The 25,690-nt window shown below is 42.4% G+C and overlaps 3 protein-coding genes across 4 annotated transcripts; 2 read left to right on the plus strand and 1 right to left on the minus strand.

Moving 5' to 3' along the window:
* The first annotated feature begins 734 nt into the window (after window positions 1–734).
* On the plus strand, window positions 735–25,053 carry hsf2 (heat shock transcription factor 2). Of its 2 annotated transcripts, XR_003297539.1 has the most exons (13): window positions 735–935; window positions 1,424–1,532; window positions 2,611–2,738; window positions 2,974–3,098; window positions 3,578–3,653; window positions 4,191–4,252; window positions 4,675–4,753; window positions 4,918–5,051; window positions 7,364–7,651; window positions 7,892–7,994; window positions 8,191–8,257; window positions 8,537–10,966; window positions 25,029–25,053. XR_003297539.1 is itself a non-coding variant. In XM_026340867.1 (12 exons), exons 1-12 carry the CDS (start codon window positions 843–845, stop codon window positions 8,872–8,874), a joined length of 1,602 nt encoding a protein of 533 aa, XP_026196652.1. In that variant the 5' UTR covers window positions 735–842; the 3' UTR covers window positions 8,875–11,217. The 2 variants fall into 2 exon arrangements, 1 of the variants encoding a protein (XP_026196652.1); XM_026340867.1 differs by lacking the exon at window positions 25,029–25,053 and having other exon boundaries at window positions 8,537–11,217.
* serinc1 (serine incorporator 1) lies at window positions 11,817–16,274 on the plus strand. The gene is made up of 10 exons (XM_026340868.1): window positions 11,817–11,958; window positions 12,653–12,814; window positions 13,073–13,266; window positions 13,714–13,793; window positions 13,924–14,061; window positions 14,149–14,318; window positions 14,486–14,576; window positions 14,757–14,898; window positions 14,983–15,207; window positions 15,301–16,274. Exons 1-10 carry the CDS (start codon window positions 11,920–11,922, stop codon window positions 15,437–15,439), a joined length of 1,380 nt encoding a protein of 459 aa, XP_026196653.1. The 5' UTR covers window positions 11,817–11,919; the 3' UTR covers window positions 15,440–16,274.
* Window positions 17,396–25,647, minus strand: slc35f1 (solute carrier family 35 member F1). The gene is made up of 8 exons (XM_026340869.1): window positions 25,553–25,647; window positions 22,558–22,733; window positions 22,297–22,424; window positions 21,345–21,504; window positions 21,073–21,229; window positions 20,333–20,385; window positions 20,021–20,175; window positions 17,396–19,693 (listed from the first exon to the last, which is right to left on the minus strand). The coding sequence occupies exons 1-8, from the start codon at window positions 25,645–25,647 to the stop codon at window positions 19,460–19,462; spliced, it is 1,158 nt and encodes a 385-aa protein (XP_026196654.1). The 3' UTR covers window positions 17,396–19,459.
* Between the last annotated feature and the right edge of the window lie 43 nt (window positions 25,648–25,690).

The raw sequence follows: 25,690 nt of genomic DNA on the forward strand, positions 1-25,690 counted from the left end.
TTTTCACGCAGGGCAATGTAGTTTTTGATTTATTTTTAGCCCTAATAATAAAAATCTTCATTTAAAAACTGCATGGCATGTTTACTTGTGTTATCTTTGACTAATAATTAAATTCGTTTGATGATCAGAAACATTAAAGTGTGACAAACATGCAAAATAATAAGAAATCAGTAAGGGGGCAAACTCTTTTTCACACCACTGTACATCCAGTGATACTGTTCTTCTAAACAGTGACCCCTTTGAGCACAGGATCTCGAGGTTGGACAATAAACGAGGTCGCTTAGGTCAGGGCTGGAGGCTCGGTGATCGTGACCAAATAAAACTTTGTTATTGTCACGATAAACATAATTGCGTTACTTATTACAATGTTAGAGATAGCAGTAGTGCTGCTAGGTAGCAAGCTACCAGAGCTACAGCTGCTAACGAACATTTACGTCACGCATTCAGTGTTATGTAGCGTCTTGTGTGACACGTTGATCGTGCTCATAAACCTTTCTGTAACGTTCACTGAAATCCTGACTACGTCTTTGTGTGTGTCTTTGTGTGTATCTTCGTCCATTATTCGTCCATTCTCCTGTGGTTATATTAACAGTAGCCACCGATCTGACATCTTTGTTTTGAAACGACGTCTGGGTACACGTGCCACCCTCGGTTTTGTTTGCATGCAACTCCACGTGAGGGATCTTACGTAAAACTGTTTCGACCAATCAGCTTCCGTCTGCAGGAGCGGAAGTTCGAAGCCATTGGCGTACTGAGACGGTCCAGTTTTTCGTCCAGGCTCCCTAAACAGAGCTAACATTACGCATTTTCTATCGAGGTATATTCATCGCTGCTTTTGCGAGATGAAACACAACGCGAACGTTCCGGCTTTCCTAACCAAGCTGTGGACGCTGGTGGAGGATGGAGACACCAATGAATTTATTTGCTGGAGTCAGGTAACGCTAACGTTGTCTTACGTAGTGTTAGCTTGCTAGTCATGGATGCCAGCTAACGAAAAGCAGATGACTAGCTAGTTGTTAGCTAGTGTCATTAGTCCTGAACCCAAGTTAACCTTACAAGTGTAGCATCACGCCACATCACACAAATAACAGGACACTTACTGGTTAATAAGCAATGCATGTACACACCACTTATTCTTTTTATCGTTACAGTTAGAGAACAATTAGAGAAAAAAGCGAGCACCAGCAGAAGCGTTAGCTAGCCAGTGATTTCCTCTATTGTGCACCTTAGCAGAAATGAGCTAAATTCACTCTCTGCGTTGTGTAAGCGTCAGTTCATATTTGAGTTTTGAGCACTGAGTCACCGTAAAGCTGCGCGCGTCTGCATACTTTAGAGGCATGGAGTTAAATTACATACTAAAATAGACCCCGCACCCCCCTAAGGTGCTGTTCTGGTTGTCATGGTGGTGTTCATTGTTTTCCAGGAGGGCAACAGCTTCTTGGTGCTAGACGAGCAGCGCTTTGCAAAGGAAATCCTCCCCAAGTTCTTCAAGCACAACAACATGGCCAGTTTCATCAGACAGCTCAATATGTGTAAGACTGCATTCATTATTTTAGTTTATACCATACAATCAGTGCTTTTAGAAACATTCAGATTGGCTGCTGTACACTGGATACACATTCATTACATTAAATGGTAATGAAAGCCATACAAACCACTAAATCTATGTTTTCTCAATTTGGTACAGTCTAAGGATGAGCAGGTAACTGGTGAAATGGACAGAACCAGGTCAACAATTAACAACACTTCTCACTTTTAATTAATCTGCAGATTATTTTAAATTGTTATATTCAGCCGGCAGTCCATACTTCTAATATATCCAGTTTATTATCAAATGGGGCAAAGAAAAGCACCATGTACTAATTCTTTGACTTTTTTGTTTGAGTAGATGTTTTGGAGAGTCAGAGTTTGCTTAGGTTACAGATCTGTACATGGACCAATGCCAAAGTAACTGTGATAACTACCAGGTTACTATGTAAACATTTCATCAGCTGTTAGCTCCAGTTGTTTGTATTCAGCAACTAGAGACTTGCTCATTTAAGTTTTCCATTGAATAATCTCTGGTTTAGAGTTATTTGTGAGCTTTTTGTAAATTTGTTAATCAAGTCATAGAAAGTGATAAATAATGAGTAGCAGGGTTTTGCAGTATGTATATATCCACCATATGTATATTCTTTCCAGTGTATTTTCCTGATTACCACTTTGGGGTGGGCAAAATCATTTAGAACAATACATATTTTTTTTGTTTTTTAGTTGCAATTTTTACCTGTACCATGATATAGTACAGTTGCTATAAAACAGACATATCAGGAAAAAATGGTTAAAACTGTTCAGTCGAATGCAAAACGCCTTAATTTATTATTGATGCTGTGTCATGGAGACTGCATTTTATGATGTTATACTGCTCTAAAACGCCTGGGAGACAAACAATACAAGAGTATCAGTGAACATCCCAAATCATCACTGTCCCTGTTTTTTATATCCTTATGGTCTACATAATTTCTTCTGATCATGTGATAACATGCAGCTTTTCATGTAGTGGGTGCATTGAGTGTGCATCTGTTGCTGTTTGTAATGTATTTGCCTCTGTGTTTGTGTGCGCACATGCAGATGGATTCCGTAAAGTGATGCACATTGATACAGGCATTGTAAAACAGGAGAGAGACGGCCCAGTGGAGTTTCAGCACCCCTACTTTAAACAGGGACAGGATGATCTGCTGGAGAACATCAAGAGAAAGGTGCATCATCCCTCTGTTATTATGGTGTTATTGCTTACTAGAATTGATATATTTAAATATAGCCAAAGTATCACGATTTGAGACTTGCATCTATTTCCTTTTCTCATATTCTATCACATCTTGTCTTATCTTGTAAAAAATCCCTTATAATAAATAAATCATTCTAGTTTTGTTGTCCATTGTGCATTATGAAATATCATAAATGCAACGTTTCATTGTGGTTTCTTTAACTCAGGTTTCTAACTCTCGACCCGAGGATAGTAAGATTCGTCAGGAAGACCTGACCAAGATTTTGGCGAGTGTTCAGAGTGTTCACAGCAAACAGGAGAACATTGATGTCAGGCTTGCAACACTCAAGAGGTGAGTGTAGCACTCTGCAAGGGTTATCTCAGGACATATCAAGGTCAGAGTGAAACCTGTCCCTAGTGTTCAGTTGCCCTAGCTATTATTATTCTTCAGCAGTTGCTATGCAACTCAAGGCAGTGCTTATGCTTAGCTTATGTGTGCACCATCAGTCACTGATTGCTTATGTTGCATCAGCCTTACACCCAAATTGCTGAGCTAGAGTATTTGTATTTGTTTATGTGTGAGAGAGAGAGATTGAGAGTGAGCTGTAATTACTGATTGGTGTCAGTAGATTTTCTAATCCAAATCTATATTCTTAGCTTCTTCTAAAGTTTTGACCCTTTACAGAAGTATTAGAATCATGACAGTTATTTGTGCTAAGTTTATTGTCATAACCATGAAACAAAAAGAGAGGCTATAGAAACTCACAGGGGACAGTGTTGGTACTGTTGTTCATAGCCTCCACTGTAAATTAAACTTGTCATGTTGTTTAGGGAAAATGAATCTCTGTGGAGGGAGATCTCAGATCTGAGACAGAAACATTCCCATCAACATCAGCTCATCAAAAAGGTGAGCAATTCAATTCACAGTTTGAAACTGTACTTACAGTCACGGAAACACCACCATCACAACAAGAAGCAATATTTCAGAAATTTCATTTTGGTTTATAGCAGTGGTTAGAGTACATTAAACAAAAGAAAAAAGTGTGATCTTAACAGTCCTTCAGATGACATTTTATTTTTACATGCTTGCCTGCTTTAGTCATGCATCCGACCCTGCAGGACCATCTTTGAAAATTAGATTTTATTTTTGCTTTTTTGGATGGAATACAGAATGAGAGGTTTGGGTTGTGTATCAACACTACTACTATGTTCCTATAAATGTAATGTTTCAGTGTAAGCAGACATAAACCAGTAATGGTGCCAAGCACTTAACGCACATCCACCCTCAGAAGCTTGCTGGTAGTGGCCTGTGATAGTAAGAACAATGAACAGAACCAGTAATTTTATCTGGTGCTCATGTAAACATTGTTATGTCATTGAGTTCATTAATGTTGGAAGGAGAAAATGTTTATTGTGTGTAGCTCTAAGACTCTTCTTTTTGCAGCTGATACATTTCATCGTCACTTTGGTACAGAACAACCACATCCTGAATTTAAAACGCAAAAGGTGAGTTGACGCTTTGTTCCAACTTTTAGCTGGTATGATAGTGAGAGTACTACCACTTTAAATAAGCGATCCTCAGAAACACACAGTTCCTGCACCTGTTAAGTAGAATTGGTGAGCGAGCATTCTCAATAAGCCTGAAATCAGAGCTGTCATTTTTGCAGTATGTCTCTACTGTAAAGTTTTGTAGGCCATCACAAACTGTGTGTGGAGAACAGAAAAATAACTTCTGCATTGCTGAGTAACGGTTGGAATTTTTACTTGAATAACTCTCAAAAATAATCTGCTAACCTAACATTGTCCCATCGTTAACTTTGAACAACTGCACATTCAATCTACGATGTGTTTGAGTACTTTTGTAACTTTACTTTCATAAACCTGATTTTATGTGAATTTCTATATTCATGTCTTTGTTTTTTTGACAGGCCAATTCTTATGAATGGCAATGGAAAGAAGCCCAAATACATCCATCAGATCTATGATGACAAAGTGTGTGTGGAACAGGTCAGTACGTTCTGAAGCAGCACATAGAGATGTAGTGTTTAAAGTAAATAAACACTAAAGTTGTTTCATTTTCTTTTTATATCGATCATGTAAGATGTATGATGGATTTTTATAGGAACTTGTATTTCTAGTTCCAATTGTGTGACCATGCGTGTCCTGTTTAGTCATCTGTCAACAGTCTGAATGGTGTGAAGAACTCAGACCTATCAGATGATGTCATCATCTGTGACTTGACTGAGAATGATCCTGAGATGACGGCTGAGTTCACAGAAGGATCACCCAGAGCCCATGAGCAAGGGTAAGACTATTTACTTTGTTTTTGCTCTCCTCTACTGCTGCCACATGTAATATATGATGGCAAATCGGTAGCCCTTATGTATTGTTGTCACGCTCTAAATGTCCTTCCTGTGCAGTGCACAGCAAAGTTGACATGTGTTGGAGGCTTGCTGGTCATAAACCACAGTCAGAACGCACTGCTTCAGATTCCCTAACCCTTTAGACACTTTTATTCAATCTAAAATACACAAAAAGATGTATGTGAGATCAGTGACCTCATCCTGACCTTTTTATTGTATTATAAAAAAATATGTATTAATAATGGTGCTTGATGGTGGTGATGATTTGTTTAAACTTTCCACCCTGAAAATAGAGAGATGTGAACCCTTTGGAATTTTATTGTTTTCTGCATTAATTTGTTATAAAATGTGATTTGAGTTTTCTAAGTTAAGAGTATTAACAAATATAATGTGCCATAATAACACAACAAAATTCAGATCTTTTATGTATTTATTGAGAACAACCATAAAAACCTCATAGTGCTAGTGGAAAAAGAAGCATTAAGTAGCATAGGCATTAGCATACCTGGAAGAAAATTAGTTGTGGACTAGAGCTACTTCGACTGACAAAAAACACTCAAAGTTTTTGAGTTTGCTCTGCACAAGAGAATATGCTTGTGTGAGCCATGTCTGGCCAAAATAAGCTTTCAGAGGATCTATGATCAAGAATTGTTAATTTACATAAAGCTGGAAAGGGTTACAAAGTGATGTCGAAGGCTTTAGGAATACAGATGGAGACACTTTGGAACTGTGTGGGAATGTCCCCAAGAGCACAACAAACACTCATCAGTGAGTTAAAGAAGAAAACCCGAGTGACAGCCAAATATGTTATGGCATCACTTGAGCTTGCTAACATCTGTGTTCATGATTCTACAGTATGTAAACCATTGGGTGTCTATGGCAGGACACCACAAAGGAAGCTGCTACTTACTAACAAGAACATTGCTGCACACAACTAAGATTGAACTATTTGGAAAAACACTGCACTACATCTGGCATAAAAGAGCACAGCATATCATCATGAATTGTAAAGTATGGTGGTGGAAGCATCATGATTTGGGCATGCTTTCCTGTATCAGGGCCTGACCAGCTTGAAGTGTTTGAGGTTGTTATGGTTGTTCTCAATAAAGACATAAAAGGTCTGAATTTCTTTGTGTTACTATTTTAGGCACATCACATTTGTTAATACTCTTGACTTAGATTAAGTTTAGATACTTTTTCTTGCCACTTTGTATATACAGCTGAGGAAAGGTAGCAGAACTGACTTTGACTTTATTGTCCCCAAGAGAAAATTCTTATCCACAATACTGCACTTGTTTGACAAGAGTACAGTAGACACAACAACATAATAACAGCAAGGTTGGGACAGACAGCAGACTGGAAATAGAGATTTACAGTTGCCATGACTCAACTTCCAGATAATAACAACAGTATTGACAGTAAACTGCAGCAAACAACATAGCTCAGCAATGTTTGTTATTGAGGATAAGGCTTCTTCCAAAGCGGGCCCTCCTGCACCACCTGCCTTGTACCTGCAACCTGAGGGCAGTGCAGCTAAATGTTCATTGAGTGGGTGTGTAGAATCCTGTTCTATTGAAATAGCAATGCCACTAGACAATAGAATGCCACTGACTGTGTTTGATTTGGTTCATAAAACCTTAGCACACTTTAATGTTATTCACCTGGTCAATCTCCTGCTCCATGTTGATGTTGTTTGGAGAAGCTCAGGGATATTGGACTGTCAACATTTGGAGAACTATTAACAAATATTTGGGTACTTGTTCAGTGGATAGGTATGTGGGCACCTGATATCCACCTCACTCACCGCAGTGAACGGTGAGTGAGAGAAAGAGAAACAGCCACTGCTACACTATCATATGCATCCAAACAATGCCATTGCTTAACTTCAGCTGCATCACAGCACTTTTTCTTTTTTCCAAGATCAGCGGTTCGCTTTAAACACAGAATGTGGACAGACTTATCTTCTTTGCATAGAACAACAGTGTAGTGACTAAGTGCTTTGTGAGCTTGCAATCCAATTGTGATTTATTTGGTTTATTTTATTGGAAAGAAATAATTTGTTTATTAACTTGTGTGCTGCTCCCACCTGCCTTGTTTTATTTATTGTAGTTTGCTTTGCTCTGACCATTTATTTATTTTATTTAAAAGTGAATATTTACAGTACTTTAACTAAGTTGCCATTAAAGGACCTGTACTGAATGTCACCAGTATCTTGTTAATGTTAATAATACACTGTCAAAATGTCCTCCCACAGGGATGTAGAAATTGTGGAAGTAGAACTAGACAACTGTACGGTACAACCAGCAGAGACAGAAGTAAACACCAGCGCATGCACAGATGAACTCAGACCGTCAGAGGCCGGTGTGACCACAGCAGCAGACGACAGCCAGAAGAGCGGCATTGTAAACGGCAGTGCACCAACCAGCAGCGCCCTGCAGCTCAATAAACCCTCTGGCCTGAGCCTGGAGGACCCCGTCAAGATGATGGACTCCATACTGAACGAGAATGGCGCAATATCACAGAACATCAATCTGCTGGGCAAGTAAGTGCTATCTTTAGCTATTCAGAATGATGATTAGAATGATTTGGCCATCTTATAAAGGTTTGACCTGTTGCACTGCCGTTAATCAGATGTTTCTTATATTCAGTGAGGTTCTGTCTCTGTTACATTATGTTACCAGTTCATGAAAAGAAATGAAATTAATCCACATTCACAACCAGCTGATACAAACTGGAAAATACAGTGGTCATGAAGCATGGTCTTTTGTGCGCGTTTTGTCAGAATGGAGCTTATGGACTATCTGGACAGTATCGACTGCAGTCTGGAGGACTTCCAGGCCATGCTTTATGGAAAACAGTTTGGCATTGATTTTGATGCCCTAGAGGTAAAATGACAGCACTTACACACTAAATCAAAAACATTCCCCCAGATTGTATTTACTTCTAAGCTTCATACAGCTACAATAATATACAATAGTGTCAGTAGTGTCTGTTAAATGTAAATCTCTGTTAATATATTTATATTTTATATTTGATATATATATGAAATTCTATAATAATTTCCTCTCCATGTATTTTCAGGAGAGTCTGACTTCTAAAGAGAACACAGCACAGCTCAACAAAGGAAGGACAGAGGAAGATAACACGGGTGAGTGGAGGGTACTGCTCTAACACACAGTCCTCATGTTTGAACTCCTGTTTGAAAAACATTTATACATATAGACAGATTAGTATCACATTTCTGACATATCTAAATGGTTGACCTTGTTAAGATGTGGGAGGTGTGCAATGACCAGTGTTAATGTGTACATAAACTCACAGACATAATTCCTCTTTAAGCTGCTCAGAAATGTGGTGACATTGAAGAACACAGCATATGTCTAACACCATTTTCATTCTCATTGTTGTGGCTGTTTCTTTGCTCCAGATAAGCAGTTGATCCAGTACACCACCTGCCCTCTGCTGGCCTTCCTTGATGGCTGCGCTCCTCCTGCAGAGCTGGACCTGGGAGCCGGCAACAGCAGTGCTAGCGACATCTCTGGCGGCCCCCTTCAGCTCTCCTCCAACCCCAGTGTTTCTGTGGAGGCTGAGCTGCCCTCAGAGCTGCTGGACAGTAGCCTGGAGTCACACCAGCCAGCCCGCAGCTCCTTGATCCGCCTGGAGCCTCTGACAGAGGCAGAAGCCAGCGAGGAAACACTCTTTTACCTGTGCGAACTGAGTCCGGCTGGACCGGAAGTCGACTCCAGCCAGCTGGACAGATTGTGAGTTGGAAGGTGTCTTGGTGGGACATTGATGCCACTCATACTGACGTTGGTTCACTACCGACTGCATCCCTCCATCCTCCAGTGAGTCCTGACATTGACTTGTTAATATCCCATCACCTCTGGCCTGTGTTTGTTGAGAAGCAGGAACAAACCTGAAGCGAAGCACCAGGCTGGTCGAAGTAGAGTGTACATTTTTACATTTAAGACTTTTGCATTGAATCACAGGAATGAGCCACGTTTTTATCAAATAAATGATCGTTTGTTAAATAATAATTATCAACATAATGCTAGTAATAGTTAGAGTAACGGTTTCCATGTTATTAATGCTTTAAACCTAAATAATACAGTTAATGTGAAAAAGGGAGACAACTCAGTCAAAGCAGAACACACACAGTGTACTGTGTATGTATGGTATCTTTCCCCATATCTTCACATCATTCCTCATATACATCAAAAGTTCCACGGTTACATCTGCACTACTTGACAACAGCATAGCTCCTATTTACTTGATCTAATGCATGATGGGATCTGTAGTATTAAAACACTTAACATTCACATTTACTATACCAAGTGACAAAGTCTTTTTGATTATACAGGCTCAGAATGACTGATCAGCCTTGTCTTCATGTCCCTGGACCACTGACACTCACCTCTGTCTATTCACATGCACATTCTTACTGTGCAATGTTTAATTTGCTTAAATATTTTATAAAAACATTATGTACAGTAGCTCAACCAACAGAAACTTCAAAGGGATAAACAAACTGGCTTAGTATGTGTGTTACTTTTTGGTGACAAGTGCTTTATTTCTGTGGCTTGACGACGCAAAGGTCTCAAATGGAAAATTGCACGAATGCAGACGGAGGCTAGTGAAAGCACACGACAGCAGGGACTGGGTTTCCATCACAGCTTCATCTCTGTGCCGTCACAGAAGAATAGTCTGTAGGATCTTCACCATGTAGTCCTACAACAATAGCAAAGAGGCGTTCTCACCTGACTTGTATCAAAAGACTGAACATCTGTATATACTTGTGGAATTGTATTTATCCTTATTTTACTTGAGCTTTTGCTACACGTCTCGTGCACCGAACTGAGGCTCTTCCTGCAGCAACATTCCCTCATAATGTTTTTGTTGAAGTCAATTTCATTTATTCTACGAAGGTGACATTCTAGAGAACTGGGACTTAAAGTGATGCTGTGATTCCACCAGCACAATGGAATAATGTGTCCCCATCTGACAGTCACACAGTTTTAAACTGTTAGTGTTAGTGGTTAAATTGTAATGCTAAACTGTACTAGCATGTTTGCTTTCCATGTTTAGTGAAAGTTTAGATATACCTTGTCAGCACACTGCAGTAAAAAGATGTATTGTCTCAGTTGTTCAGAATGAAAACTAAGCATGAATTCATGACATTTCTACAAGAACCAGATTTTTGTTGCAGTGCTCTGATGTTCCGTAACCCCACAAATCTTCCTCCTGGCTTCCTGTTCAGTAACAGTTCATTTGGTGAATTTGGTTTTGCTGTAATGGGATCAAGATGTCTACATTTAGTAGAGGTTTTAGATTCACCAAATCCACGGTTTGGTTCAGAACATGTTTTTTGTTTGTTCTGTTTTTTCCTGTCTTTTTATTTGTAGGTGTAGGTCATCTAAACACAGATAACCTGTACTCTGTTCTGTCCCCGATTGCCTCACAACACAGATGACCTACACTCTGTACTGTTCTGTACTATTCCTAACCAGAGCAATCGCTGACGTCACCTGGACACGGTACTTTTGGACAGTATCAAACTGTGATGCAAGAATGTAGATGTGTGTTTGTATGGCTATCATTGTAAGGACCTGCGTGAATTTTTAGCCATTGGACTGAGGATATTTTTACTAAATGAGGAGCCGGTCCTCACAGTGAGAAGGGTGTCCAGAGTAATTTCGGGGTTAAGACTAGATTTTAGGGTTGGGATTAGGCAATAAACATGATAAATAAAAAACTGAAACAGAGTAGATTAACATGGCCTGTGCAACAGTAGTAGTCTAGGGAATACATTATATCAATGAGTTTCCTCACACTGACTGCCATACAAAAATGTGTGTGTGTCTTGTTTATAACGTTGAATGTGTGAGTTGAGTTGCCTTCGGGATGTTTTATGAGTGTTGTGATAAAGCAAAGCTCCTCTCCTGTCTCTTTACTGATTATAGAAGTGCCTGCATCCTTTGTCTCCATATCGTCTTCATTTTAGACCTTACACGTTTTTTCGATCTGCTGTCACATGATTTCTATTACTTCAAATGTTCTGTCATTGTTGCTAACCTTGCTGTTATAATAAAGCAAATGCCATTGTGTTCACTTGCGGTGTTGTTGCTTTTTATCTCTCTGTCACACACACACAAGGGTTTCTATAGTCTATATTTCCTCTGTGAATGGACTGATTTCTCATCTTATACTGTATTTGCTTCACAATGTCCCCCACCATATTCCCACTGTTGCTGCATTTTACAGTTACGTGACGTGAAATTTGCATAACTGCTGAGGTTCCTACCTGTAGGTGCACATTAGCAGTGACACAACAATCATAAGCATGCTGTGAATGTTTTTAAAACCTAATTTTAAATGCATGAGACTTTTCAGCAAAGTCAGTTCAGCATTGACCATTTACCAAGTGTTAAATGACAAATTCACACTTTATCTGTTTATTACCAATAATATAGATGCAAGTATTCAAACTAACAATTTATGATTTATGTTTTTTTTTTGTCCAAAAGCTTTGTACACCTAAAATCTGCATGTGATGTAAAGAAATAGTTCTATTTTCCACTATGGTGTTCTGATATAGAGGGTGTGGACATGAAGCTGCAGCTGAGCAGCTGTTTTATGTGGGTGGGAGAGGAGAGTACCGCGGTCGTCCTGTAGAGGTCAGCACATCAGAACCTCCAGCTGGTGTCAGACTGGTATTACTGTCCACGAAGAAGAAGTGAGACCAGCGCATCGTCCATCTTGTGGCAGAAGATCAGCCAACGTTAGAGCGGAAAAGAACAAACAACAGCCATCATGGGAGCCGTCCTGGGATTGTGCTCCATGGCGAGCTGGGTATGTAACACCTCTGTATATTTATATTGACAGCGAAAGCAGTCGATGGGTTTGATCAGTTCTTAGCTGCTTCGACTTCACCGGAGCTGTCATGACTGCGCAATAACAGAACGCAGCAGGCCGGGTGTAGGCTGTGGCGCAGACTTACAGTAAATACATTAAAATTGACGCTAGCACTTACTTACTGTCACCAGACAACCCAGTGTAAACGTTGTATTTAATAATGTAGATGAATTATTAGTAGTGTAATGCTAGCTGTATGGTTAGACGGCAGCTTCCTTTGTTTGGAAAGCACCTAGCTTAACTAACCACTAACATGGCGAGCTAACTCAACATAACGTTCACCAGCTAGTTATCGTAACGTTAACACAACGGTAACTACCTAACGTTATTTCAGCTAAACGCGCGGCGGTCAGCAGTGTACTTAGTGGTTTATTGGTTTTAATAGTGGTTGTGACTGTTGTCAACACGCATGATGTCAACAGAGCAGCCGTGTAAACAGAGTCGGGTCAGCTGCAGTGAGCAGGTGGAGCTCCAGCTACACAGTAAAATACACCGTCCTCCCTCTTACCTAATCCACCTAAAATTAACTCTCCTTCTCCGACTGCGGGGCTGTTTTGGCCCGTCGGTAACACTAGCTGTAAATGACTAAGTGTTTAACCGTGTGTGTGTTTGTGTGTTTGTGTGCGAGCAGATCCCGTGCCTGTGCGGCAGCGCCCCCTGTCTGCTGTGTCGGTGCTGCCCCAGTGGAAACAACTCGACGGTGACTCGCCTCATCTACGCCTTCTTCCTGCTGCTGGGGGTGGGCATCGCCTGCATTATGTTGATGCCTGGCATGGAGGGGCAGCTGAAGAAGGTACGCAGGACTCTCCCTGTAAAATACATGCACGCAGCGTTGATTGAACGTGGCTCATTCTCCCTTTGGTGCTGATGTTCCTGATACCTGACATATTTGTTCCTACCTAGATATTTACATTGGTGAACAGCTGTTAGTGTTTTACAGCTGTCTGATCACCTCCGTGTGTCCTTTTTCGTTTGTCCTCTGGTTTGAGGTCTATGATTAAGTGGTGTCCTGGCACTTCATCACAGCGTGTGTTGTCATGTGCTGTTGTAGATTCCCGGTTTCTGTGAAGGAGGGATCGGCTCGTCTATCCCTGGCGTGGAGGGTCACGTGAACTGTGATGTGCTGGTTGGCTACAAGGCCGTGTACCGCGTTTGCTTCGGCATGGCCATGTTCTTCCTGCTCTTCTCTCTGCTCATGATCAGAGTGAAGAGCAGCCAGGACCCCCGCGCTGGATTGCACAACGGGTGAGTCAGCATTTATCCATCCATTCACTCAGCCACCCATCTGTGTGTCTGCTACGTAGTGCACTCACACTCCTGGACTTATTGCCTGCATTATAGGAATGAATGACTTTATGCAGATCCACATTAGTTACTTTAATACTGTAACTATTGCAGCTGTAATTACTGTTGAGTATTCTATTTAATAAGATGTTGTTAGTCTATAAAAGGTGAAACATGTTCAGTCTTTGTGTTCTACCTTCAAACCCAAAGATGCAACAGAGACTTGTGTGTGAATAGTTTCTGAGAAGCTAGAATGACAAGATGTCTGCATTGTTTCTTTAACAAATGAATTGAGTGGTTAATCTGATTTCAACATTGTTGTTATTCAGGATTCAGCTTAGTCCTTCCTGCCAGAGACTGCTAGTAGACCTGTTGGAGATACTAATCCTTTCTCTGTGTCTCTTTCAGCTTTTGGTTCTTTAAGTTTGCTGCAGCTACTGCCATCACTGTCGGAGCGTTCTTCATCTCAGAGGGTCCCTTCACTACTGGTAAATCTTCTTGTCCATTTCAGTGGAGTCAGTGCAGTCCATGTCAGTCTGCATATCACATTGCTTGAGAGCGAGGAACCTATGTGCTCCACTACGTTTACTGTATAAACTGTCTGTGTGTGTTCCTCAGTGTGGTTCTACATCGGTATGGCCGGAGCCTTCTGCTTCATCCTCATCCAGCTGGTTCTGCTCATCGACTTTGCCCATTCCTGGAATGAGTCTTGGGTGGAGAAGATGGAGGAGGGCAACTCTCGCTGCTGGTATGCAGGTACGGTGACTGCGGCTTCATTAACCCTGCCGGTTTCTAATAAACATCCTCCAAAATATGTGATGAGGCTGCATTGTGTGTTTGCAGCTCTGCTGTCGGTCACTGCGCTGAACTACCTGCTGTCTCTGGTCTCTCTGGTCATGTTCTACGTCTACTACACCCACTCCGACGGCTGCACCGAGAACAAAGTCTTCATCAGCATCAACATGCTGCTCTGCATCGCTGCCTCTGTCATGTCCATCCTGCCTCAGATCCAGGTTCACACCCGTTCTCCTTTACATTTATGTTTGAACAGGGACGTTCAGGAACAGAGTTCTGCGTCGTACTTAACATCAACACAAGACTATTTATTTTTGGCACAAATGAACTGAGTGCTTTTAGTTGTTCAATGATTACATTTATTTTCCTACTGTTGTCTTCAAAGGAGTCCCAGCCCAGGTCTGGCCTGCTGCAGTCCTCCTTGGTTACCCTGTACACCATGTACCTGACCTGGTCTGCCATGACTAACGAGCCCGGTAAGATACTGTTCATACCCAAAGAAACCAGATCCCACAGGAAGCCTGGCGAGGTGTTGTCCTGCACAGTGGTTATCCAGTCACTGTGAAACAGTGTGTGTTGGGGGGGTTCATGGTGCAGCGAGGTTATTTAGACTTTGCACCCAGCTGTTCATTAAACTGTCTTCCTGTGTATCACAGACAGGAAGTGCAACCCAAGCCTTCTGGGGATTATCGGGCTGAACACCACCACTCCTGCAGGCCAGGACCATGTGGTTCAGTGGTGGGATGCCCAGGGCATTGTGGGATTGATCCTCTTCCTCATGTGTGTCCTCTACTCCAGGTGAGTAACTTGTGAAGACCTTGTCAGACTATTTTTCGTTAAGTTACAACTGGTGCTTAAAACCATTTACCTTTTTCCCCCCAGTATTCGTAATTCCTCTAACGCCCAGGTGAACAAGCTGACTCTGACCAGCGACGAGTCGGCTCTGATCGAGGACGGGCCCCAGCCTGACAGCTTCGAGGAGGGCGGCGGCCTCAACAGAGCTGTGGACAACGAGAAGGACGGCGTCACCTACTCGTACTCTTTCTTCCACTTCATGCTGTTCCTGGCTTCACTCTACATCATGATGACGCTCACCAACTGGTACAGGTAGGCCCCCACTGCTGACTGCATACAGACCAGATTGCCTCCAGTTTAAATGGCCACTTCAGTCCACAGCTGTAACATCTGTCCTCTCTGCAGCCCCGACTCCAACTATGAGGCCATGACCAGCAAGTGGCCTTCAGTGTGGGTGAAGATCTGCTCCAGCTGGATCTGCATCGCCCTCTATGTCTGGACGCTGGTGGCTCCACTGGTCCTGGTCAACAGAGACTTTGAGTGAAATCTCCCCTGGTGCACACATGCTTGCTCTGCTTCACACGTGGTTTGTTTTGTTTTTTTGTTTCAGCAAAGTCTTTGAAAGAATAGATAGCTTAGCCCCACATCAGTTAGCGCTGGACCCTGCGCTCAGTCTGGTCTGAATGTTTCAGGACAGAGCGACAGCCAGGATGTCTTACAGGTGTCCCAACCCAGGTCTGACTGCAGCCCAGCCTCCTCTGGTGTTCTGTCATTGTGAGTCCTCAGCAGCTTGTAGTGGTCTCCCTTGCATTGTAAATATATGCTGTGTTTTCTTTCTATAAAGACAGAGCTGCATGATTTTCCTTGAGCTCTGGATGTGACATTAACAATAGCCGTATGTGAAGCTTTTATCAGGATGATGATGTTTTGAATAATGTGCCCTCACGTGGGCAGCGACAGTATTACATATGGAAGCGCCCGTACGTGTAACGTGAGGGAGAACTGCTTTGACTGTGCAGATGGATGTGATGACTGCTGGAATTGACAGAGCGACTAATCGTAGTTCACTAACTTGTACCATGACTGTGTGTGTGAGTATGTGTGTTAAGACTCTATTAGCTGCACTCCCTTCAGCACATACACAACAACAGGCATTCCTGTTTTTGCTGCTTCTCATTTGCATTGAAATTTGACTTTAAATGTAAAAAATTGAAACGTGTACTGTAAATAAATAATTTGGTTGTGTTTAGCGTCGGCACGTAGACATGTTGTGGCTGTACGTTTGTTTGATTCTTTCACCTGTGCTTTTATCGTTATGATTTATTTCTCGACATGTTAATGTATATTGTAAGTCGTTTAATAAAACTGAGGAAAAAGAAGCCAAGCGGGTTCTTGTCTCTGTGTAGCTGTGTATTATGTGTGTGTGTGTGTGTGTGTGTGTGTACTGTGAGGCCTTTAGTTTCACTGCTGCACGTTCTGACACAAAGAGCCGGTTAAAAATCAACCCTAACTCCGTAGAGTGTTTCTCCATCAGCTTGTGAGACTCTAAACCTCATCAGTTTTACATAAAGGAATAATGATCCTGTGTGTTCCTGAATTTCCATTGGTCATCAATTCAAGACTTACACCTGGTTTTTCTGTGTTGTTTCACAGACACGCATCTCGGAATCGAGGTAAAGCTTTGGAGTTTAAATTTAGGAATGCATTGGCCATCAACTCCCTACTTCATACCTGCTAGTTTCTCCTGTAGTGCTCTGCTTCCCTCTGCACATCTTTAATTCAGTTTTGTCGACTTCTGATGAACTGAACACAGTAATCAGCAGTGGGTAGTGTAGCGATAGTTGACAACCTCAAGGACTGAATTGCCCATCCCTGGTGTAGCCTGAAAATTCATAATCTTAAATAATCACCTCCAAACTCCATTTACAGTCCTGTCATCTTTCTATCTGGCCAGTGATCTTTCTACATGTGTAGAAAGACAAAGACAAAATGACTTAGGAAACCAGAATCTTCACTTTATGTCTAATTATTTATTTACTTACCATTGTCATATTTCTAACACAACACACTTTTCTTATCTATCTTTTCTTCTAGTGGTGAGAATTAGCTTTTATATTACATAGCTGAAGGAAGCTTGCACAGTTACTGTACTGTATGTGAACTATGTTGCAGGTCAACATTTGACACCATGTGATGTCTGTAGTACAAAACATGTCCTGTGGTCGGTGGGATGTGTTGATGTGGGAAGTGAAAGTACACTTTTCTTCTTTTTGAGAGTCACTGTGCACCAGTTCTGGGAACCAGGACAGTGGCGCATTCTGTCACAGCAGAATGCTGCTGGTGTGTCGACTTCATAGAAAATCCTGTTCTGTACAAGAGAGAGCTGCTGTCTTTAAAACATTTAAGAATCTTGGAAGGTGAAGTTTGACATTATAGAAGATCAAATCTCAACATATTTACTAAACGCATTTAAAAAGCTGGTGGGCTGGGTGATCTGACAAAGATACTTTATTTTTACTACAAGTGTAAGCACATTGTGGACAGCAACTACAGTGCACGACGTCAAACAGGATACAAAAGCCAGTGACAAAATTAAAATAGTCCAGGCTGGAAGTAAAACAACCAGAAAAAGAGTCTGAAGCAACCATAGAGATCTATCTTCAGTCAGTAACCCTACGTTCCTCGTGTAAAGTGCAACAGGAAAGTATATTGCTTCCAATATGACGCCTCCACAGAATCAGGACTAAAATAGTGAGAACAGATCAAATATACACAAAGTTAAAGAATGCTCGTAAGCCTGGAGGATGCTGATGTGACAGATCCTCTCTGTAATACATCACATTGTGTTCTCAAAACGGGGAAACAATGAGAACGACTACATCTCTTCTTGTTTTTGGTTGATGAATACAAAGTGTGTGACAGCAGCCTGTCAAACGTCCCACTGATCGCTGATCATTTCATTACAGCCAAGCAACACAGCTGTTTCTATTGTTGGGCGGCTATCAACAGTTATAAATTGATTGAACGTTATACTGTACATTCTGCCTGATAACCAGGGTCAAAGGTCGTTGCCACTCGTTCCGTAGTAGTGATGGCTATGTCTACCCTGCCTCTGATCATAGCTGTGTCTTCTGTGGCTCCGGAGGAGTAGTAACATTACAGTGAACATTATAGGTTTGTACAGGAAGTGGGTTTGTACTGGGCAGGGATCTGCTTTAGTTTTTATCTATTGTGTATTTCTAATTTTTTTTTCTTTAATGATCATAATTAATAATAAAACATGAAGGTCTTCTTCAGTAAATAACATAAACTTTACCAGTTGTTGCTGTAGTACTACAATATCCATGTACCTCAGGAGAGGTCAGAGGTCAGGAGAGTCAGAGGTTGGACCTGTTAGTGAATTAAAAACTCTTTGTTGAATAACCAACATGGTGCCATAACTGATGAACTCATCAACAGATCCATAATTTAAAAGTGAACATATTCTAGATGCAGGTTTTAAATCACTCTGGGATTTGTAGTTTGACAGTTGGACGTCTACAGGTTTAAACTTCAACTTTGCATCAGTATTTTAGAGCAGCTTTTGTACTCGTGAGTTTTGATTGTTGTAAGTCATAGAAGTACTAGAAAGTATTACCACCACAAATCACCCATATAACTCCAGCATGATCGGCTCGAGTGGTTCTAGCTGCAGTATTCTGAGAGTCAAGGTGAATACAAGGTTTAGTAATGAGGACGTGATGTGATTAATGCTCGGATCACCTCCTGCTGGACTGAGAAGGATCAAAAACCCGGCCTACATATCCTGTTTTGGAGCAAACACTGTGCAACTGGTCTTGGTTGTTGTTGGTTTGCTGTTCTTTTATTATGCTCGACATTATGTCTGAATACTGTTTTATACTGGAGGGTAAACGTTGACTTTTTACAACCCTTGGTACCGTCAGTTACTCAGGGAGCAGCTGGGTAACAAAGTCGGTCAATTACTTGACATTTACAGCAACGTATTGTCCCTGTCTGCCACTTCCAGCCTCTGATTTTACTGACTGAAGCTGTCCTTTAAAATACGAGCAGGCTGCTTTACAAACACATAATAAGAAAGGAAACAGATACAGAAATGAAGTGAATACAACTTGAGCATATACACAGGTATTAAGCACAGACACTCTTGACAAATATAAAAGGAAACAGGAGATTAAATAAAACGACGGTGCCATCTATTTACACCAACGCTCATTTCCACACACTACAGTCTACTCACAGTCTTTGATCACAGTGAAACCAACGTTTTCACTTGCTTTTGCTATTTGATTAAATTGCGTTCCGGTCATTCATCTAGCAGGTACATATTTGGATACATGGATTTGTCTGAACTTGGTCACTGAGCAGGTGGAGACTCCGTCTCTCAACACGGGCCATGAAAACCTGGACCTACCTGGGTGATCACGCAGCTGCCCTGCTCAGCAGACTGGGTACAACCAGCACTATTAATGCAACTGTGGGCAGACCCTAGAGGTTGATTTGCTGATCCTCCAGGCTAACAGACTAAACTCCCTCTCGCATCAACTTAAGCTACACGTACGGGGAGCTCCTCTCCTATGTCAGGGCCCAAGCTGGTGTAGGTGACTGCGGGCTCCACAACTCCCGGACTGAGCGGGGGCGGGTTGGAGGCCTGCTGGCTGCCTGTGTTCCTGAACTGCTTGTAGACTCGTGGATCCTGGGCCACGTAGGTAGAAGACGAGGAGTAAAGGACCAAGCCCAATATAATGATGAAGAATGACAGCAGATAGAGGCCCGAGAACTGGAACGGACAGACAGAATGAAAGCTGTAAGCTGAATCATGACATGAAGAGTGGATGGTGTCCCCCCAGAATCTAATCTAGATCCACTTCTTTTCAGTGTATAGATTAATAAGATACAGTGTATTCAGCAGTGAATAGAGTTCAAATACACACACACATTCTTCATTCATAAATGAAAGATCCTAACACTCAAATCATGATGGACAAGAGAATCCTGCAGATGTATCACATCATTCTTTACAACATTAACAGACTTTGCTCTATTGGACATATATGGACACTGCACATATTTTGACCTGTACAGAACGGGTGCTTGCTGTTTTTACCTTGTAGTGAAAGAGGAAGAGACCACAGAAGAGGCTGTAAAGGTCAGCTGTGAGCAGAGAGAGATTGACTGAGGTGGCACTGGTCCTCTTCATCACCACCGGCATGAAGCTGTACAGGCCGAACATGAAGGCGCTGAAGCCGACGTAGAGGAGACCTGCAACCGCACAGTTTCAGCGCAGTTTTTTAAACATAACTTTGGGGTTAACTGCAGATTATGTCTTGTGTTAATTGTGTGAGTGTATCTAAGTTGTATGTAGGAGTCTCTGTGTGTGTGTACATATATAAATGTGTGTGAGTGTGTGCACACCCACCTATCTGCCAGTCCCAGGGAACCTTCAGCAGCTCCTTGTGTTCCATAATGGCCCTGCAACAGATCACAGACACAAATTAAAAAGCTGATTCTACGTGTGCTGCAAACATAGTGACGTCACAAATCAGGAAGTCAAACACTCCTAAGGTTCGTCAAACGTCTTGAGGTAAAAGAGTCACAGAGAACCACAATATAAGAGGGACAGAGAACTAGAATCTGAGTCCCATCAGCCACAAAGTGACATTCACAGAATGATTAATCATGGAGTAACAGCATCAGAGAGCCGCAAGGTCACATTCACAGGCACATGAAGTGACAGAGACATCGGTAGACACAGTGACAAAGTCACATTCATGACCTCACAGAGGCAATAGGTAGGAATAGAGTGAGAATAACAACAGAGGAAAAAGGTTATAGTCTCAGAAAACCAAACTCACAAAGTCAGAGTCGCCATCACATAATTAAAGAGGCTCAGTGTCATAGAACCACACTGTGACTCTACGTCCCATCCTCAGAGTCATAGATAGTCACATCCATTAATTATCTAAACTGCTTTTCCTATTAAGGGTAACGGGGGTGGTACCCCCCAGGTTCACCCTGGAAAGGACAGTTACAGAGGTACAACTGAGTTCTGGAGAATCAAAGACTAACCCCCCCCCCCCCCCCCCCCCCTCCCATAGTCTATGCAAACAGGTGCTGTAACATCATCTGAACTGAAAAACTCTTCCCACGGAAACTCACAGCTGGATGCCACTGAAGAAGGACCCGAAGAGTCCCATCATGCCAAGGAACTCCACCCGGCTCAAGTTCTTCACAATGAACTCCTCGCAGACGTTGGAGATCCCGTACAGCGTCGCTCCCCCCAGAACCAAAAGATCCCCAAACAGCTTCTGCTCTCCTAGACGGGTGGGGCCCAATATGAGAGGAGGACAGAAACATGAGAAGTGCTGTACATGAACAAGACGTCCTGCACGTCTTTCATTAGGGACAGCAATCAGTGTGTGCACACTCACCGAAGCCTTGTTGCCGACCGAGTAAGATGTCAGCTCCCACCATGCAGCCGATACCCAGCAGGCAGAGTCCCGCCCCGGCAAAGTGGACAGCCTTGTACCTCACCAAGAGAAAGAACCAGGAAAGCAGCAGGACCACCGGGATGACGAAACAGTCCAAGAGCTGAGGGGAAGGACAGGGACACATAGAACTGAACATGATGAACACGCATGATGTTCTGGGACTGTGGGAGGAACCAATGCCGGCACAGGAAGAACATGCACAGAACAACTCTAACCAGTTCCTGCACCACTGTGTTGACTGCTATACAAGCTGTGTGCAATCATATCTAGTTTTCCTGTGTTTCTAAGCCACACAGTCATGTTAAAAGCCACTGTGAGGGAAGTGTGCTCGCAGCCTGTCTGTCCTGCAGGGACACTTTTAGATCAACTCTGTGCCTCGGCTCGGACTATATTGATTTTTTTTGCAATTTTGATCAGCTAATACGAGCTGATTCATTCGTTGCAAACAGATAAGTGGCTCCCTGTCTCTGTGCAGCCTTAAAGTAACGTCAAATATTGAATTTCCTTTAAGGATTTATTACTTGGAGGAGAATAATTTCATTCTGGGAATAAAAATACATCCTGTGCAAGTAAACGTCCAATGCAAGTGAACAAGTGTCACAGCTGCTACAACTCTCAGAGGCAGCAAGTGTAAAGCTCAGCGTGGTTACAATCTCTTAATGACTTGCTAAACCACGTGGCAGCAAACAGAACAGTCTGGACTCCTACCATGTGTGCTGGTGCCGCTCGTGTGGGTGGTAAGAGCAATAATAATAAGTCAATTGTAATTAAAATGCAATTAAGACATTACTTGCTTTACTTTCTCACTTATAAAAACATTTTGGTGTGTGTGTGTGTGTGTGTGAGCTGCAGAAGAAAACGGTTCGACACAGTCACACTCAAACACACTAACCTGTACGCTGGAGAGTGTAGTATACTGATACGCCTTAAGGACCAGATAGTTGGCCTCGATGTCGATCAAACCCAGAATCATATATTTCCACCAGCGCTGCTTCAGAATGGCCAACAGGTTCCCCTCCCCTGGTGAGACACACAGAGAAGATGATGAAAATACTAAATAACCCGTTCTTCCCTAGTTCCCCTGCCATTATCTTCTTAGCATAGGTACCTTTCTTATATCAATCTACACTTAAGCATCTATTCCTGTGTGTACCTTGTCGGACTGCCAGTGTGGTGGTGTAGACCAGAAACAGCAGGATGTAGTTGAGAAAGCTCTGGAACACCGGGGTGTTAGCATGGAAGTCATCAGCCAGGTATTTGCTGGTCAAACCGATAGCACAGATTAACAAGGACAGGACTTGACCCAGGGCCAGGGTCACCAACAGGTCCCTGCAGATGATATGATACAATGCTCATCAGTGTTTCATAACAATATTGAACATCATGACCCTAAGGCAATATACAGTGGCAATAAAAAGTATGTGAACCTTTTGGAATTTCATGGTTTTCTGCAAGAATTTAGATTTAGTCATTTGGCAGACGCTTTTATCCAGAGCGACTTACAAAGGTAGGCAGGGTAAGTGTGAATATAATTAACACAACACAAATATAATGTGCCTAAAATTATAACACAAGAAAATTCTGATCTTTCATGTCTTTATTGAGAACAACCAAAAAAATCTCAAAAAGAATACACTTATGTGAGCCATGCCTCGCCCAAAGGAGCTTTCGATTTTTGATTGATAAAAAGCTGGAAAGGGTTACAAAGTGAAGTCAAAGACTTTAGAAATTCACCAGTCTACAGTTATTCAAACAATCTACAGATGGAGACACTTTGGGACTGTGGCTACTCTAACAAGAAGTGAGCGGCCAGTCAAAATGACTCTAAGAGCACAATGAGGTGCACCTGTTCCACTAGCACTGAGATTTTTATGGTTGTTCAATTAAGACATTAAAGCTCAGAATCGTGTTATTTTAGACACATTATATTTGTTAATAATTGACTTATATGAATGCACTGTAGTTGCACAGTATTAGCGAGTGTTACATCAGCAGCACTCGGCTTGTTTCAGTCACGTGGAGTCTAATTAAAGCCTGCACACATTGCTGACTGGTGTTCATTTTGTACTGTATATGTGGGCTTCATGTTGAATTGTACTGTCTGCAACTTTAAGCTGCCATCCTGACGAAGCCCTCTTTGAAAAAGGCGCTGCTGACCTCAGTGTGGTTACATTCAAATCCACCACAGCTGGCCTGACAAAACTTAATGATGTCATAATGTCTAGATGTCTAGCACAGCATGCTGTCAGAGGACTTTTGTTGTAGGAGTACAATCAATGGTCGAGTACTAAGATGAGGAATAGAACGTGGCTGATACATGGCTGATATCACAGATACATATGTAGAAACCTGTAATTCCTGAAGTGTAGCAGGGAGGTCTTTGTCAAACTAATCCTACTACTTACATGTAATAAGGCTTAAATATTTCTTGATATGCAATATCAAAATATCAAAAGCCACAGTTAACAGTGTCTGTCACTATAATCTATTGCAAGAATTATACACTGCCCATCCTTAGACCACCTTTAACTTTGATTAGAGTACAAATTCATCTTAGCATCAATCCAATAAGATTCTGCAGTGTCTCAACATTTATTCCCGTACAAAGTTGCGTTAATTTTTCACTAAGATATTCTATTGATGATGGGAGAGTCAGACCACTGTGTAAAGTCTTCTCCAGCACATCCCTAAGATTCTCAGTGGAGTTAAGGTCTGGACTCTGTGGTGCTCAATCCATGTGGTAAAATGATGTGTCATGCTTTCTGAACCACTCTTTCACAATTTGAGCCTGATGATTCCTGGCATTATCATTTTGGAATATGTCCATCCCATCAGGGAAGAAAAAAATCCATTGATGGAATAACCTGGTCATTCAGTATAGTCAGGTAGTCAGCTGACCTCATTCTTTGAACACATAACCTAGAACCTAGAACCTAGACCTGACCAACTGCAGCAACCCCAGATCATAGCACTGCCCCCACAGGCTGCAACAACCCACCATGGCAGCCTCCTCCTGAGCCAGATGAAGACATTATGGGTGCATCGCTTCACCACCTCTCTTCCTACCCTGATGCTGGACTCAGACCTCATGACCTTCTTCCATTGGACAGTTCTTAATAGTTCATCAATCTCCTTAGATAATAATTTGACCCTTCTGAAACAGATTAACAACTTCTCCACGACCACAGGAGGTGTCTTCAGACCTGGTTGTTTAAGAAATGAGAAGCTACCCACTGCATCAAGTTAAATAACGTGTTGCCAGCTGAAACATAATCATCCATTCAGTAATTATCCAGTGGGAGACTCTTACCTATGATTAGTTAAATCAAGGTGGGACGGGTCGTGTACATTCTTTTTGTGTATCTAGTCCACTGTAATCTATTCAGCTACCTGACTTTGCTCGTTTGTCTACGTACTTTAATAAAGGGTTTGTTACAGTTACACCTCTCTGTGTCTGCAGCAATGACAACGTGCGCACACACACACACACACACACACACACGTTACATGATATGCTATCTGAGATTCAGCTTGTAGTCAGACAGTCGGTTCAAGGGCCCCAGGATAAACAAGAGAAGCTCGTGATGAAAGAACAGCAGATGGCAGGAAAGGGTAGAGGACAAGGTGTGTGTGTGTGTGTGTGTGAGGGTGTGTGTGTGAGGGTGTGTGTGTTCCAAAAAGCATTTGTCTGAGTGGATGAGAAACATAAAGGGGGTTTGCCAAGAAAGTGAGGCAGGTGAATAAATGGATGAAGCAGCAGAGACAGGAGCTAGACAGCAGCCATTGTGCAGCACAGCCTCAGTGCAGGCTGGTGAACCCACCATGGCAGCTTCCTCCTGAGCCAGTAGGCACCGGACCAGCACACCGTGTCTAGGCTCTGCTCCAGTACCTTAGGATGGAGGAATGCCCCCACTCAGGCGCTTAGCGTGCACACACACACACACACACACACACACACACACACACACAGGGATGACGCCGTGTGATTGTTCTGTTGACATCTGTTGCACAACATGCTTCCTGCAGCAGCGCGCTCAGTGTGACGGCTGTGATGTTACAGGTTGTGGGTGAAACAAAGGGGGGAACGAGCCCCTCCGCCCGCAGCGATGAGCCCGGGCTGATGTTCCCCGTGGATCCTCCTAACTTACCTGGTTAAGACCTTTCTGATCCGCTGATAAAGGCTCGGCGCCTGGGTGCCCGTACCTTTGGGAGCGCTCTCCACAGTGGAGACGACAGAAATCATCCTTCCACAGAGAGGGGGGGGGGGGGGGAGGGACGGAGATCAC

The sequence above is a fragment of the Anabas testudineus genome, chromosome 24, assembly GCF_900324465.2.
Source record: "Anabas testudineus chromosome 24, fAnaTes1.2, whole genome shotgun sequence".
In the NCBI taxonomy this organism is placed as follows: domain Eukaryota; kingdom Metazoa; phylum Chordata; class Actinopteri; order Anabantiformes; family Anabantidae; genus Anabas; species Anabas testudineus.